General features: G+C 52.3%; 1 protein-coding gene and 1 long non-coding RNA gene across 3 annotated transcripts; both read right to left on the bottom strand.

The window, feature by feature from the left end:
• Positions 1-910: 910 nt before the first annotated feature.
• On the bottom strand, positions 911-7,274 carry LOC139080028 (uncharacterized). 2 transcript variants are annotated; one of them, XR_011534148.1, is made up of 3 exons: positions 6,099-7,229; positions 4,677-4,839; positions 911-2,088 (listed from the first exon to the last, which is right to left on the bottom strand). It is a non-coding gene; the product is annotated as an uncharacterized lncRNA (long non-coding RNA). The 2 variants fall into 2 exon arrangements; XR_011534147.1 differs by lacking the exon at positions 911-2,088 and adding an exon at positions 2,439-3,404 and having other exon boundaries at positions 6,099-7,274.
• Positions 7,275-10,279: 3,005 nt separating this feature from the next.
• On the bottom strand, positions 10,280-11,885 carry ID3 (inhibitor of DNA binding 3). The gene is made up of 3 exons (XM_008520770.2): positions 11,492-11,885; positions 11,293-11,375; positions 10,280-10,768 (listed from the first exon to the last, which is right to left on the bottom strand). Exons 1-2 carry the CDS (start codon positions 11,789-11,791, stop codon positions 11,316-11,318), a joined length of 360 nt encoding a protein of 119 aa, XP_008518992.2. The 5' UTR covers positions 11,792-11,885; the 3' UTR covers positions 10,280-10,768; positions 11,293-11,315.
• Between the last annotated feature and the right edge of the window lie 2,668 nt (positions 11,886-14,553).

Raw genomic sequence — 14,553 nt, 5'->3', positions numbered from 1 at the left:
GCGGGGCCAGAATTCTCCGGTACCTCCTTCTCCTGGCCTGTGGAGAGAGGAGAAGCAGAACCTCTCCCTTCCGAATCTTGCCCCTTCCCCTACCCTGCCCTTGCGATCATTCCTCCCTACAAAGGCAGGTCAGAAACGAAGCTAACAGCAGCAAAGCAAGCACATTCACACCCCAAATCCACTTCACCGATCCCAACAGCCCTAAGAGGAAGCCACGACTGGCCCCATCGTACAGGGGAAAGGACTGAGGCAGGAGTAGGTCAACAATATGCTGATGGCACACAGCTTGAGTGTCAGGGCCCGGAATTCATTTCTTTACTATGCCAGGCACTGTTCTGAAGGGTCACAAATCTGAACTCACGTCATCCTCATAACGTCCCTCTGAGGTACATATTGCTGCCACTCCCACTTTACAGATGAAGAAACGGAGGCTCAGACTTTAGGTCACAAGGCTGGCGATGGTGGAGCAGGTTTTGGTCCCGGGCTGTCTGAGTTCACCTCTGGACCTCTCTGCTATCTATGCTTCTAGCCTCGAAAGGCTTGCCTTCAGCACGTGTAAAAAGGTTAAGAACACCCCGCTCACAGAGTGGTTGTGAGGATTAGACCAGATATGTGTGAGCGTCCGGAACACGGCAGACACCCAGGAAGAAGAGGTCATAATTTTTGTTCCTCTCCAGCGCCGCAACTGACAATTGCAGCTACTGGCCACCAGAGGGGAGTCATGTGCTGAAGAAGGAAGCCCTTCCCAGGGGCCCGGCTGACCCGTCAATGCTTCAGGATTCTGCGGAGCCCTTTTTCCTCTGCCCAACCCTGGGATCAAGGACACATCTCACCAGTGTGGAACCTCACGGAATGGACCTTCCTGCAAAAGAAATAAGGTTTAGGCCTTAAACGCATCCAAGGCCCCTTTGCCAACACCAGTTCTGGGGCGCGGTGGGAGGATGTATGTGGAGGGGAGCCCAGCTGTGTCCCATTTGATGGTGGGGGGGGGTGGCAATTACCAGCAATGCCCCTTCTGCTGGCGGCTTGGTTCCTGGAGCCACAGCTGCAGGGCGGAGGGTGGCAGGGAGGGCTCTGGAATTGTCTTCCTGGGGGTTTCCATGGTTACAGATTGATGCAGGCAGCCCACTAGGCTGGCTCCTTTATCTGTATTGTCTTCTGGGGAGACAATGGGCTTTGGGGGTGGGGGGGCACTCCGTGCAGATCACTGCTGCAGCAGAGGCCTTGTGTGCCCTGCTCTGTGAACCCCCTGACCCTGGCTGTGGGGCTGAGAGAGGGGAGCATGGGGGTCAGCCTTGGTAATCACTTCTCGCTTGTGGGTACAAAACTACTGCTGTAGACACTCAAGAGAGGCCATCTTCAAGGCTCCGAAACAGCAAAGCTGCAGAGGAATCGAGGTATTAAATAAAAAGCACACATTTTGGAGTCAGCCATGACCGAATCGTGATTTTGTCCCTTGCTGCTGTGTGACTTGGGCAAGTAATTTCACCTGCTCAGTTTCCGTGTCTGGAAAGTGGGGACAACACCTGCTTTGTAAAATTACTGTGAGGAAGCACCAAGCACAAAGCTTGGTGTCAAGAAGGGGCTCAGAGAGGGCCTGAGCTCAGATGGGCTCCTGGCATGTCTTGGGTCAGAGGACTGGCTCTGTCACTCACTCTTGTGACCTTAACCAAGGCCCTTCTTCTCTCTGGGCCTCAGCTGCCCTGTGTATGATTTGGGGACTTTGAAAGGTTTACAAGGATGAAACGCGATGGTAAGAAAGTGCTTGGAAAAATAGACGTCAAATCCCTAACACACAGCTCTGCTTTTTAGGACTTAAAGCTGTTTTGGAATACACAACAAATGATCAGAGGGGACACGTGGTATTTGGTGAGTGGAATCTTCGGTGCTATGGCAGATGAGAGAGATTTTCTGAATGAGGAAGGGCTCAGAAGGTCTCAGAATCAGGGCTTTATTCCTAAAAGATCTGCCACCCTGTGCCAAAAAGAAACAAAAGCCCAGAGGGGTGAAGGGACTCAGCTCTTTGCCGCCCAGCTTAATCATCTCGCCCCATCACCAACTTCTTCTCCAAGGGAAGGGTGTGCGTAGCTGGGGAGGAAGGAAAGGAGGAAGGGAAAGTTACTGTCATTTATGAGCCACCTTTACATGAGGCCAGTTGATCATTAGCCCCATTTTATACATAAGGAAACTAACGAGTGCTATTATTGTTATACAATGGATTGGCCAAACAATGGAAAAGACCCAAGAATGAAATTAATTTGTCTGCAGCATGGAAAACAGAACTTGCCCTAGGGAAAAGGACGACAATCCCTTCACCTTTCAATCAGCAGCAGAGGGAACCCAAACCTTTTAAACGTCTGTCACTCATCCTTCCATTAGGATGCCCTCAGCCCAGAGCCTCGTTCACAGGGAGCGTTCAAGAAATGAGAATTCCTATCTCCCTCACCATTATTATTAAATTTATTAGTACACATTCAATGCTGGGGCTGAATAAAGGTCAACAAAACTCTCTCTTGTCTTTGAGGAATTCAGCCTAGTGAGAGGGAGGGGCGTACAGGAAAATATCTCTGGCACGTGTTCGACTTTACAATCTACAAAGCATTTTCACATACACCGTCTCGTTGAATTCTCGAAACAACCTTGTAAGAAAGGCATTTTTCCCATTTTAGAGATGAGGAAACTGAGGCTCAGTCGGCTTCAACGACGTGCCCAGACATTGTAAAATATGAATAAAATATGAAAGAAGATAATTTAGGAGGAAAAACACCTTGATTGGATTAACAGATGTGTTCAAATGCAAGAAAGTGTATTAATTGTGTAAGGCACACAGACCGTAGCCCCGTTTTATTAAAGTACATATAAAAGATAGCTTTTATGGAGCTAAAACACCAGCCAGACTTTTAAGAGCTCTCACTTGTGGAGCCATGACTATGTGCAGGCCCTTTTTATGCATTTCTCTGATCCTCACAACAAGCCTGAAAGGTAGAAAGCGTTTCACAGATAAGAAGCTGAGGCTCAGAGAGGCAAAGCTAGGTGCCCAGGGTTGCACAGCAAGGAGAGGAGAGGGCCAGGACTGGCACCCACGGTCTGACACTCAGGTTAAGGGCCAGAGCCAGGAATTCCTCCCAGGTCAGTCTTGCCAAGGAACACGCTCCTGCTGAGATGTGAGCACCCTTTCTCGCTTCACTCCACAGAGCATGATGAGCAGGACAGAGAGCGCAGGCAGTCCTCAGGGCTAAGAGGGCTTGCTTCGGCCCATTTAGGAAGCAGCCCAGCGGAGCATGGCCTTCTCAAAGCGTACATCCGTATGCACATATGTGATTGTGTGTGAAGTTGGCTGGGTGCCGGGTTTCACAAAGCCATGTGATAAAAATCTGGTACATCTTCCTGAAATGTCAATTTCACTAAAAAAAAATGGAGACATTACGATTTTATATTAAAGCACAGATGGCTACAGAATGTATAAGAACACAAACTTCAGACGGTATGCTGAGAGAATGAAAGACAACTAGCATTTGGGGGTTCTCTGTGCCAGGCCCCAGTCTGAAAGTTCTATACATTCATTAATTAATCCTCACTGTCTGTGGCAGGGAGGTTTATCACCACCATTTTATAGATGCAGCCACTGAGAATGAAAGAAGCCAAGTAACTTGTCCAAGTTCACACTGCTAGTGAGTGGAGGAATGTGGGCACACACAGGCATTTCAATAGCCAAATATTACAACATCTGTATTATCCATTGTTTGTTCAAGTTGAAAGTTTACGATAAGATTTGCAGGTGAGGGTGATGACGAAGGAACAGCCCGTGCCCCCTCCCCACTTCCTCTCGAAAAAATCATAAGGGCTGCCAATCCTGAGGAGATCACCTGTGCCAGGTATGCTATCTCCGTTGTCTTATTTAATTCCCACAACCCCAGGAAAGAGGCACTATTGGGAGTTTTACAGATGGAAAAACTGAGGCTCAGAGAAGTGCTGTCACACAGCTAAGGAGTGGCCGACAGGGTTTCAGCACAGGTCTGTCTGATCACCAAGCTGCTGCTCATATCCATGATTTCACCACCTCTGGCCTCCATGTCCCCTGGTGTCCGGGTCGTGTCCCTCCTACCCCAACCCCCAACCCCTGTTCTCTTCTAGAGAGGGGCACTTTCATGAGTGAGATGGTTCTGGAGCAGGCTGAGCCTGGACAGGCTCATGGATCTGAAGCTCCATCCTTCCACCAGTTGATAACACATCTGCCGTGAAATAACTACAGACCCCAATAACGGGAAAGTAGTAGCTGGACACTGATTGGATGACGCCAACAACATTGCCACCCCAGAAAGATGAGGAAAGAATTCTGTTAGGATTCTGACAACCATGCCCAGCCAGCTCCGTGGTGGGGTTACTATGGCTAATACCAGGCGCTCTACCTACGTCATCTTGTTTAGTCATCACAGCAATCGTGTGAGGCTCAGAGAGGATCAAATAACTTACCTGTCGATGGCACAGCTCACACACGACAAAGCTCGGAGTTCAACCAGCAACTGTCTGATTCCCAGACTCACAGAGAGAGTACCCGCAGGGCTGCGGTGGCTGGCAGAGGCCACTCTGTGTGATCCATTGCTTTGCACAGATTTAAATGAGCTGCGGACATGGAAAGCACTGGATGTGCTGGAGACATGGCCTCTGACACTTACCCCAGGGTGACCTTTGGCAGGTCTCCCAAATCTGTGAACCTCGTAAGGGTGAAATGGAGGCAGCGCCCCCTGTTCCTGTTACCACGCAGACTAAGATGCTGTGAACTACTGAATGCCTCTTCTGAACAATTTCTTGGCACTCTGTTTATATATGGAGTCAAACCTGCAGTGGAAAATGCAATTGATAGGGTGCAGGACCAACATTCAGGCCCCTCGAGGCCCACCTGGATGAACCCTTGACGGAACCTGGGACCAACCCTTCACACATCTGAGTCACTGCAAGACCTGCCAGGGGCCCCGGTGGGGGAGGGAGGTGTGTGAGTCAGGGTGTGTGTTAGGGGTGTGTGGCTGTCTGGCCTGATGGTCCCCAAGTCCTCATCTCCTCCCTGCATACCTAGAGGGCCCAGTACCCAAGTGTGTCTTGAAACCCGTTTTTTTTTTTTTGAGGAAGATTAGCCCTGAGCTAACATCTGCTGCCAATCCTCCCCTTTTTGTTGAGGAAGACTGGCCCTGAGCTAACATCCATGCCCATCTTCCTCTACTTTATATGTGGGACGCCTACCACAGCATGGTGTGCCAAGCGGTGCCATGTCCACACCAGGGATCCGAGCCGGCGAACCCTGGGCCACCGAAGTGGAACGTGCACACACAACCGCTGTGCCACCGGGCCGGCCCCTGACACCCGTTTTTTGATGGTAGAAATGGCACAGGTCAAACACAAAGTGAGGGTCAGGAAGAACCTGGCTCAGTGAGCGTGTGGGTTATTCTGGGGAGTCTGCTGTGCATTGGGTACCCTCATTGTCACACAACGCACACTTTTAGCCCCCAAGCCGACCAACTGCCAGCTGGCCAGCAACCACTTCGACTTAGGGTAATGAGTTCCATATGTTTCCATAAGGACCCAGCTAAGCTTTTCCCCAGCAGTGCTTAAAAAGTGCTCTCTCCCCTCCCTGGCTTCCAGCTCATGCTTGGCCACCCTTGTTTCATTTGCTCCTAATGAGGGCAGGACGGAGGGGGCTGGGTGGCAATGACAAGGAGACAATGCTTTAGGGAATCAGCATTCTCTGACTTCACATTTCCCGACTCTCAGGGTGGGGGGCTGTGCATCCCACCAGCCCCTTACAGTTACTCTGTGAGAGCTGTTTGAGTCCCTAAGCCTCGCAGGGCCTCAGCGGCCCCATCTGTAAAATGGGAATAACACTCCTTGCTCAGGATAGGCATACTACACAAAAAAAGCCCCAGATAGGAAGCTTGGAGGCTTGGGTCTGAGTCCTGTCTTGACTACTAACTTGCTGTGTGTCCCTGGGTAGGTTCCTTTCCCTCTCTGGGCCACAACTGTGACCTCTGAAGGCTCTTCTATCCTTGACAGGCTTTGGATTTATGAACAAATGACAAAAGGTGCAGGGAACAGCATCTTCTTACCTGTTAAACATGGGTGGCTCCAGGATGGGGTCCCCCAGAAGCTTAAGGCTACCCTACCATGGCCAGTGTTACCGCCAGTCTGGGCTCCCTTTGACCACAGTCTGGCCCGATGAGGGTTTCTGCCTCTAGCTTCTGGCACAAAGTAGGAGCAGAGTGGTGCTGAGCACAGGGAGTGGCCCCACATGGAAGGTCAGCTCCATGGCTTGGGTGACGGGGGAGGCTGTGGTCAGCCCCCAGCACGGAGGGATAGGAATCTGAGTTCTGAGGCCTCCAGTGCCCTCCTCCTATCTGGCTTGTCAGAGGCAAGCCCCAAATCCTGGTCTCAGGGTGACCTACTACCCTGATCCGGAGGTCCACTGACCTTACTCACACACTGACTCACTAACCTTGACCTCTGACGCTGCTCAGACCAACCCTCACACCCTGTCTGCGAACGGGGCCCCTAGACTGACTGCTGCCAACTTCTGCCCACACGTATCCCCAAACCCTGCCACAGTCTGGCCGAACCCCAACAACTCTGGCCACACTCTGACTCTCACCCCACTTTCAGACTGACCCCTGATTTAGGTCACAGAGAGACCCCTCGACCTTGCCACAGCCCGACCCTTAACGGGAGGGAGAAATAATCAGAGAACAATTACATGCTCAACTCTGAGTGAAACAGGACATCAGGGAGGAGAGCGGGGAGCAGGGTGGGGAGGGAGGCTGGGGTGGAGGGCAGAGGCTTCCCGGAGGATCCCGGTGGGCCGGGGGCCACACTCGGAAGGTCGGCGAGGCCTTGTGCGGGGCACGTCGCAGGCGCTCGAGGAATGCGAGCTGCCTGAAAGAATGGAGGAAGGAAGGAACGGGGTGCGATCCAGGGCGGCCGCCCGGCCGGGGCAAAGCTGCCGAGGCAGGAAGCGGGGTGGGGGCGCGCCGAGGCTGCAGCGGCCCGAGCGCAGCTGGGGGCAGCGGGAGAGCAGTCGGGTCAGCGACTCCGCCGGGTGGGGGGCCCCCCAGGCCGGGAGGCTGGGAAGCGGGAGGCCGCGCTGCTGGCAGAGCGGAGGGGGCGCCGCGAGGCTCCGGATGGGCTGGGAGCCCCGCCCGCAGGCTGCGGAGGGAGCCGGAGCCAGAGTGGAGCCAGAGCTCAGACATCCGGGCGCCAGCGAACACCTGCGAGCGGCCCCCAGGGCCCGCGGGGGGAGCGCGGGGCGCGGGGCCGGGGGCGGGGCGCGGGGCGGGGCCGGCGCAGCCCCGCCCAGCCGGGCCCGGGGCCACGTGGGCCGAGACTCCGCCCCGCCCAGGCGCCGCGGAGCTGCGGGCGGGGAGCGGCTCTCTCCCCGGAGGGCCGGGAGCGGGCCGAAGGGACCTCTTGGATCGGCTCTGCGGGAAAGAGAGAGCGACAGGAGGTTTCTAGGGTGTAGTCTGGGGGATGAAGAAGCGTGGAGGCCAGGAGAGGTGATGAGACCGGGAAGACAGATAATTGAAGGTTGTCCGGCGCATCCACAGCTTGGGAGAGCTATAACTGGCCTTCTCGAAAGGGCACCATCTCCGGTGTCACTAGCATGGAATTTGAATCCCCGTTTTGTTACTTAGAAGCTGTGTGGCCACGGACAAGTTACTTCGCCTGTTCTGAGGCGCTTTTTTAATTTACAAAGTAGAAATCCCCTCCAGATTTCAGAGCTGATGCAGTGATGAACGTAAGATAGTCAGTTAATAGTGAATTTTGTATTTCAGGGAGCTCGGTAGATGCTTTACGCGTGTTATCTTTAATCTGAACCACAAACCTGCAAAGGAAGTACCATCCCCTTCTCACAAATGAGAGGGAGATCTGAGGTGGCCTTAGGTCTTTTATTCAGCAAGCACCCACTGGAGACCAAATATAGGCCAGGCCAAGCGAATGGGGAGGGGAAAGAGCTGGACTGGAGTAGAGGTGAGAACGTGGGCTTTGAAGCTAGATGGAGCTGGGTTTACTAATGCATGCTGCCACTTCCTTGCTGTGTGACCTGCATCAAGTTATTCAGCCTCTCTGAATCTGTAACACAGGAATAATGATGCCCACTTTGCTAGGTTGTGGTGAGGATTAGAGAAAATTAAGATAAAATGGAGCCTGGCACCTGGTAGGCACTCGATAGGTGATTATGACAGAAGGCTCTATCCTCTCTCTCAGAGTTTTCCGACCTAGGGCCAAATTGCTTTCACTCTCTAATGAGTAATGAATTGGCATGCTGATTTCAGCTTTTGTCCCAGCCACCTGAACAGCCCAGTCTCAGCGGACTTGACAGGCAATTTCCTTGGAATTAGCTTAATAATACCTTGTAGGTGTGCGATGCATTTCAAAGAACTTTCCCATCATTATCTTCTGTCTGGGAAGGCAGCAGTACAAGAACCGCCAGCTGTTGGGCAAGGGAGGAGAAAGGCTTGGAGAGGTGAAGTGGCTTGCTCAAGGTCACATGGCAGATGAGCGATTCAGCTCTTTCTAGCCTTCCACAGTCCGGCAACTTCTGAGAGAGCAGGAAGCAGCATGCTGTGGCAGAAAGGGTACAGGACGTTGAGTTCAGTGCCTGGCTGTGCTGCAGTTAATGGTGTAATATGGAGCCAGGTGCCTCAGAACTGTATCCTCAAGATCAGCAATCTTAGACAGTCATGGAAACTGAGGCTTGAGAGAGGCTGTCTAGCCTGCAGTTTTACTGCTAACAGGTTGCAGGGCAAGGATTTGCACCCTGTGTGACTGTCTCCAGAGCCAGCACTGCACACCTAACAAACAGCCCGAGGGAGACCCAGCCTGGGTCTTGTACTCACTTGGCTTGAGGCAAGAGCTCCTCATGTGGGGACTGAGGGCTTCCCACAGACGGGAGGTCTGTTACTGCTCTGCAAAAATTGTGCGTGTGTGCAGGTTTTTATTTTCTGAAGAGAATGTTTGTACCTTCCATCAGATCATCAGAGACCAGGAAACAGGTTAAGAACCAACGGCCAGCTGGGAGGATGGCTGGCAAAGACAGCAGTTGCCTCCCTACCACGTGCCCCTTTCACCCTTGAAAGCTCACCAGGGTTAAGGTGTGAAGGGTGATGATGTGACCTGTTTGTTAGGAAATATTGAAGTAATTCATGCCAGGGGCCAACACACAGATGAGATCATATCATAAACAGGAATCTAGTGAAGCCAGGTGCCTCATGGAGCCCACCTGGGGAGCTGCCAGGTGGGGGGCAAAAGGGGATGGCCTGGGTTGGGGGTCTTGCCCTCTGCTCCACTCTCAGGCCTGGCCCCATGGAGTGGCCAGTCTCGGGCCCCGCTCCTGTCCACTACAATCGTAGTCACTGTAGTTAAGGTTCCAATCCCATCTCTGCCTCTGGAGGGGCTGTGAGAACCTGGCTCAGGCCCATTATCCATGGAGCCTCAGTTTCTCCAATTCTGAAATAGGAATAAAGATGCTTATAGAGTAGGTTCCCAATGGAGGTGCTATCGGAAGGAAATACCAGAAGGAATGAGGGCTGTAGAACCTCTTTCTCAAATTCCCAGCCCAGGGTCAGAGTCTTCAAGTACCTGGTGATGGAGGAGGGCTGGGCACCAAGAGGTTCCGGCCAGCACCAAAACCCTGGTCAGTATGACTGGGGATTTGCGGGAGGAGAACCCTCTCCTACTTTTTCCAACTTCGGAAGCCCAAGAGGAAGACAAATTAGAGAGCACGAGGAAGGAAATGAAACCAGGCCCGGGGACGTTTATTCATCTCTGAAATGGGTCTATCAACCACCACCTCCGTCTGGACACCAGGTGAGGCTCCACTCTTTCCCGTCCCCTGCTAGAAAGACATGAGTATTTGACCATCTGCTAATGTAGCAAAACAGCTCTCAAGGGACCTAAGAACTGGGACTCAGGAGACCTGATTTCTATCCTGAGCTCCCAACTTGCTGGGTGAGCTTCTACCAGTCACTTCCCCTGTCCATATCTCCTCATCTGTAAAACGAGGAGCCAGGGCCAGGATCGTCTCTGCACCCAACCCTCAATGGATGTGGGGCTCCCATGATGAGCCCTTTCCATTCCTCCTCCACCCCAGTCTTAGCTGGGCATTTTCCCATCTCCCTTTTAAGGGAATAAGCAAGTTTGCTTTTCCCAAGCTCCAAGAAGGACATTTATATATTTCCCCTAAATTCAGCCCCGTGAGAAAGTGTTAGCACTTCAGGAATCAAATTATATACACAAGTGTTTAAAAACCGTTTATTATGCAAAATGATAACTTTTATAAAAAGTTTAATAATATACATCGCATGGTTACAGAAAGTCACCTTCCTGCAAACAAGGTACAAAAGCTATATACTCTATTATAGAGTTCATAATCAGGGCAAACAGAGCCTTTCTTCAAGGAGAACAGAAGACCAGCTCTACCGCTGCCTCGGCCGAGTCTGGAGAGCAGCCACTTCTCCCCACACCTCCACACTCCGAAGACAGTCTTTAAAACTTGGGGGTACGGTGGGGGCTGGGCGACGTTGCCAGCTGGTGCCCACAGCTAGCTCTGGCGCTTTAGGCCACCCAAGTTCACAGTCCTTCGCTCCCGGGCGCCAGGTCCAGCCTCGAGGCAGGGGTTTGGGGAAGTCAAGTGGGCAGGGCGAGGCTGGGGCCCATCCATGCCCTCGGGCTTCCGGCCGTAGAGGGTCCCGGGTTCCCAGGCGGAACGGGCGCCAGCACCTGCGTTCTGGGCGGGGGAGGAAAGACCAGGGAGCCGTCAGTTTCCGCCGAGCGCGCCGCGGCGGGGGCCGTCCGCAGACTGGCCGGCGCCAGGGAGGGAACTTGGTCTCTACCTCCAGCTGATAACTCCGCGCCCCACGCTGCCCCCACCCAGTTGGCGCCAAAGGACCACAGGCGGAGCTTGCACCACCCCACCCTCTTGGAACTGACACTAGTTGGGAGGGGGCCGTGGAAGACTACAAACAGCACTGCTATTTTATTTAGTCGGACCTGAGCCTACTTTCTAGGGCCTTTGGCCACTGGGGGAGGGCTGGGACAACGTGCGTTTAAGGTTAAAATGTACACTGGATGGGAATAAGTTCCTCATTCATTTCATGTGACAACCGGCAAGTCACTTGCCCCTCTATGGCCTGGGTTTCCCTAAACCGAGGGGATAGTAATCCCTTGAAGGCCTGCCAACTGCAAGATTTGCTTTAAACACCGGTTCCGCCCCCCCCGCGTCCCCGCTCCCGCGAAGGCGGGAACACTCACCTGGAGGCGCCAGGACGGCCAGGTCAGTGGCAGAAACTCCTCTTGTCGTTGGAGATCACAAGTTCTGGGGCGAGCTCGGCTGTCTGAGAGAAGGGAAAGGGGGAGAGTTACGCATGGCCCTTGGGAGTTCTAGGGGTCCAGCAGCATCCCGGCCCTGGAGCTCAGCCCCGCCCAGGTTCCCGCGCACGCCCACGGTCACCTGGATAGGAAGATGCGGACTGTCTGGGGGTCCAGGAGCGGGCTCCGCCAGGACCACCTGCAGGTCGAGGATGTAGTCGATGACGCGCTGCAGGATTTCCACCTGGCTAAGCTGAGTGCCTCGCGGGACTCCGGGTACCAGTTCCCTCAGACGTGAGTAGCAGTGGTTCATGTCGTCCAGCAGGCTCAGCGGTTCCTCTGCTGCCGGGCCCTTCCCGCGGCCCCGCGCGATGGCGAGGCTGCGTTCCGACAGGCAGCACACCGCCTCGTAGCAGCCGCGCACCGGGCTCAGCGCCTTCATGGTGAGGATTGAGGTTGGAGGTGCAGAGAGGGCGCAGAAAGCCAAACAACCCCTAGAGCAGCTTGCAGTGCGCGCACGCTCGCCGAGGCCCGCACTTATAGAAGCCGCCTCGAAGGCACGCCCCCTTATGCAAAGCAGCGCGCCTGGGCCCCGCCTCCGCCAGCCCTGGGCGTTCACGACCCGGTTAAATTGCAAACAGGCTTCCTCCGGCTGGTCTGACGCCGAATACCGCGGAGCCGCGGATTCAAAGAATGAGGAAGCGCTGATACTGAGGAAAGGCGGGCCTCTTTGCCAGCAAGGATTTAAAAAATCACTTAAAATCATTAACTTTAAGAATTTGCCTTTTCCTGGCAGCGCCCCAGATCTTTTGAGCTCTCCTGCCCCCTGCTAGTCCACCCACAGCCCAACACTAGCTCTGAACCCACAGCTCCTCCGAAGTCATAAATCCCTGAACAGCAAAGAAGCTTTTTTTTTTGCAAAAGATTTTTCAAGGGAAACTTGTAAGGAATTAGTGCCGCCTTGTTCCCCAATTTGCTGTTCGTCTGACCTCCAGACTCACTGGCGTCAGGAATTATCTTGTGACCAGAGGGGAAAAAAATTAATTGCGGTGAAGCTGAGGTTACAATGAAGAAAACAGATTTGGGCTAGGCGCTGAGATTGCAGAAGGAGGAGGGGAAGGGGGTTTGAGCAAAGAACACTATTTATTTGAGCAACGGGGGAAAAGAAAAAAAAAGAGAGCAGCCTGAATCTGTGCTTTTTGCACGAGGAAGGGAAAGAGCCCCCGCCCTCCTGCCCCATGCACTCCATAAGGAGCCAAATATGTGCCCAGTTGTGTTTTGGAGGTGAGTTTCTTACAATTCTGGACATGGTTTTAAATATGGAGGGATAGAAGAGATGAGTTGTAGATGAACCTTTATAGGAGTCCTCCATCAGGTGAGCAAATCTCCTAACCCTTCTTTTCCCCTTTCCCTCCACTCCATGCACCTCTCTATGCAGAAAACAATAGTTTGGTAATTTCATCGCTCTATTGTCTATCCCTTTCTGCTATGGAAGGGCAGGCCACCTGGACTTGATTATTCTTAGCCTTGCTGAAATGGCTCCAGCTCTATCTGAGAGCCCAGGAAGGGGACCAGAGGACAGGCAAGCTAAGCCCTGTATTGATTGCGACAGGACAGTGCACTCAGTATTCTTTTCTTGTCTTGTTGGCACTTCCCAGGACTTCTGGGAGTTTGCAGCCTCAAAATGCTGGTTTCCATCTTGAAACTGACGAGGTGGGGGTCCCCCAATGATGGCTTCCTTAATCAATCAGTTGGTAAATGTTTTGGAGTTGCCCCACGTAAGACCGTGGCTCCTGCTCTCCAGAATCTCATAATTTGGGGAGACAAAAATTAACACAGGAAACAATTGAGAAACTCAATTGTTCTACAGTGTGTGGTGCTGATGAACAGGACAATGGGAGCTCAGAACTAGAAGAGTCTCAAAATAGTCGGAGTAGAAAGGACACTGGACTGGGAATGAGGGGTCCTAGGCTCAACATCCCAGCCCTGCCAATCATTTGTCATGTGATCTTGAACAAGCCCAGCTATCCCATCCTTAGTTCTCTTGTGAATAAGATGAGGAGATGGTGCGAAGTGATTATTTTAAATCCTCTCCAACTCTACAAGTCTAAGGCTTTATGAAATTTGGACAGGCAGGTGTGGTGAGATGCTGAAGGACCCAGAGAGGGGCTGTGCTCAATGTCACACCACGAGTAATGGCAGAGCCAGCCCTGAAGCCTCACTCTTTGCCATCGTACCACAGGGCTCTGTGTCCCAGGAAACACATCTTCAAAAGATTGCTTCCTGGAGTATTAATTTTTCAAGGACAGCCTCTTTTAAATAAGAAGGAGGAAGAAAATAACCTGTGAGTGGATAAGTCAGTCTATATATGCTACAGACATCAAGTGAAAAGCATGCCAACTATTTGGTCATGGGGCGGGAAAATGGTGGTGATACAGACTCCAAAATGACCAAGTAGAAAAGTCTTTCTTTTTCTATCATTCAGACTTCCAGGGTTTGTACAAAATGGTCAAGCCCAGAAGGTTCTGGAAAAATCACGGCCATTAGGGCCAGGCAGATTTATGTTCAAATCCCCATTCTTCTCTTTTACTAACGATGTGAACTTTGGGTAAGTGAATTCTGTGCTTTGATTTCCCAATTCCTAAAATGGAGCTAATGAGACCTAACTCATTCATTCAACAAATAATTATTGAATACCTCTTCTCTGTAAGGCACTTGACATGAACTCTCCATTAGATCTGTTAGTCTCCTTGGTGCCTGGGGACCTAGCATGGCGCCAGGTGTGTGGTAGGTGCTTGGTCCACAGGTCCACACAGGTTCTCCTCTCTCCTTTCCCTGCTCCAGTTACTACCACCGGTGCCTCAGGCTTGGATAGCTGTTTGCAAACACTTTCATATTTATTATTTCCCAAGATGCTTTCAGGTTGAAATGCCCAGGGGCTGTGTGACACAAGGCAGGAGAAGGATGCAGTGGGATTAGCAAGCAGAATTCTGTCCTGGCCATGCCAATAACTTGCAGTGTGGCCTTGGACGAATTTCCTCCCTTCTGGGCTGCATTTTCTGCAAATTGGGGGAAGAGGAGGTAGTGAATGACCCCTAATGGTCCTTTCCAATCTAAGATTATAATTTCGAAAGAAGTAGGTTACGGTTGGGAACATCGAATAAAGTTTGAACCCAAGAGACTTCTTTTCCCAACAGCGGACTG

Source organism: Equus przewalskii, chromosome 2 (assembly GCF_037783145.1).
Source record: "Equus przewalskii isolate Varuska chromosome 2, EquPr2, whole genome shotgun sequence".
Classification (NCBI taxonomy): Eukaryota; Metazoa; Chordata; class Mammalia; order Perissodactyla; family Equidae; genus Equus; species Equus przewalskii.
Note: the sequence above shows the minus strand (reverse complement) of the source record. Positions and strands in the feature narration are given on the sequence as shown.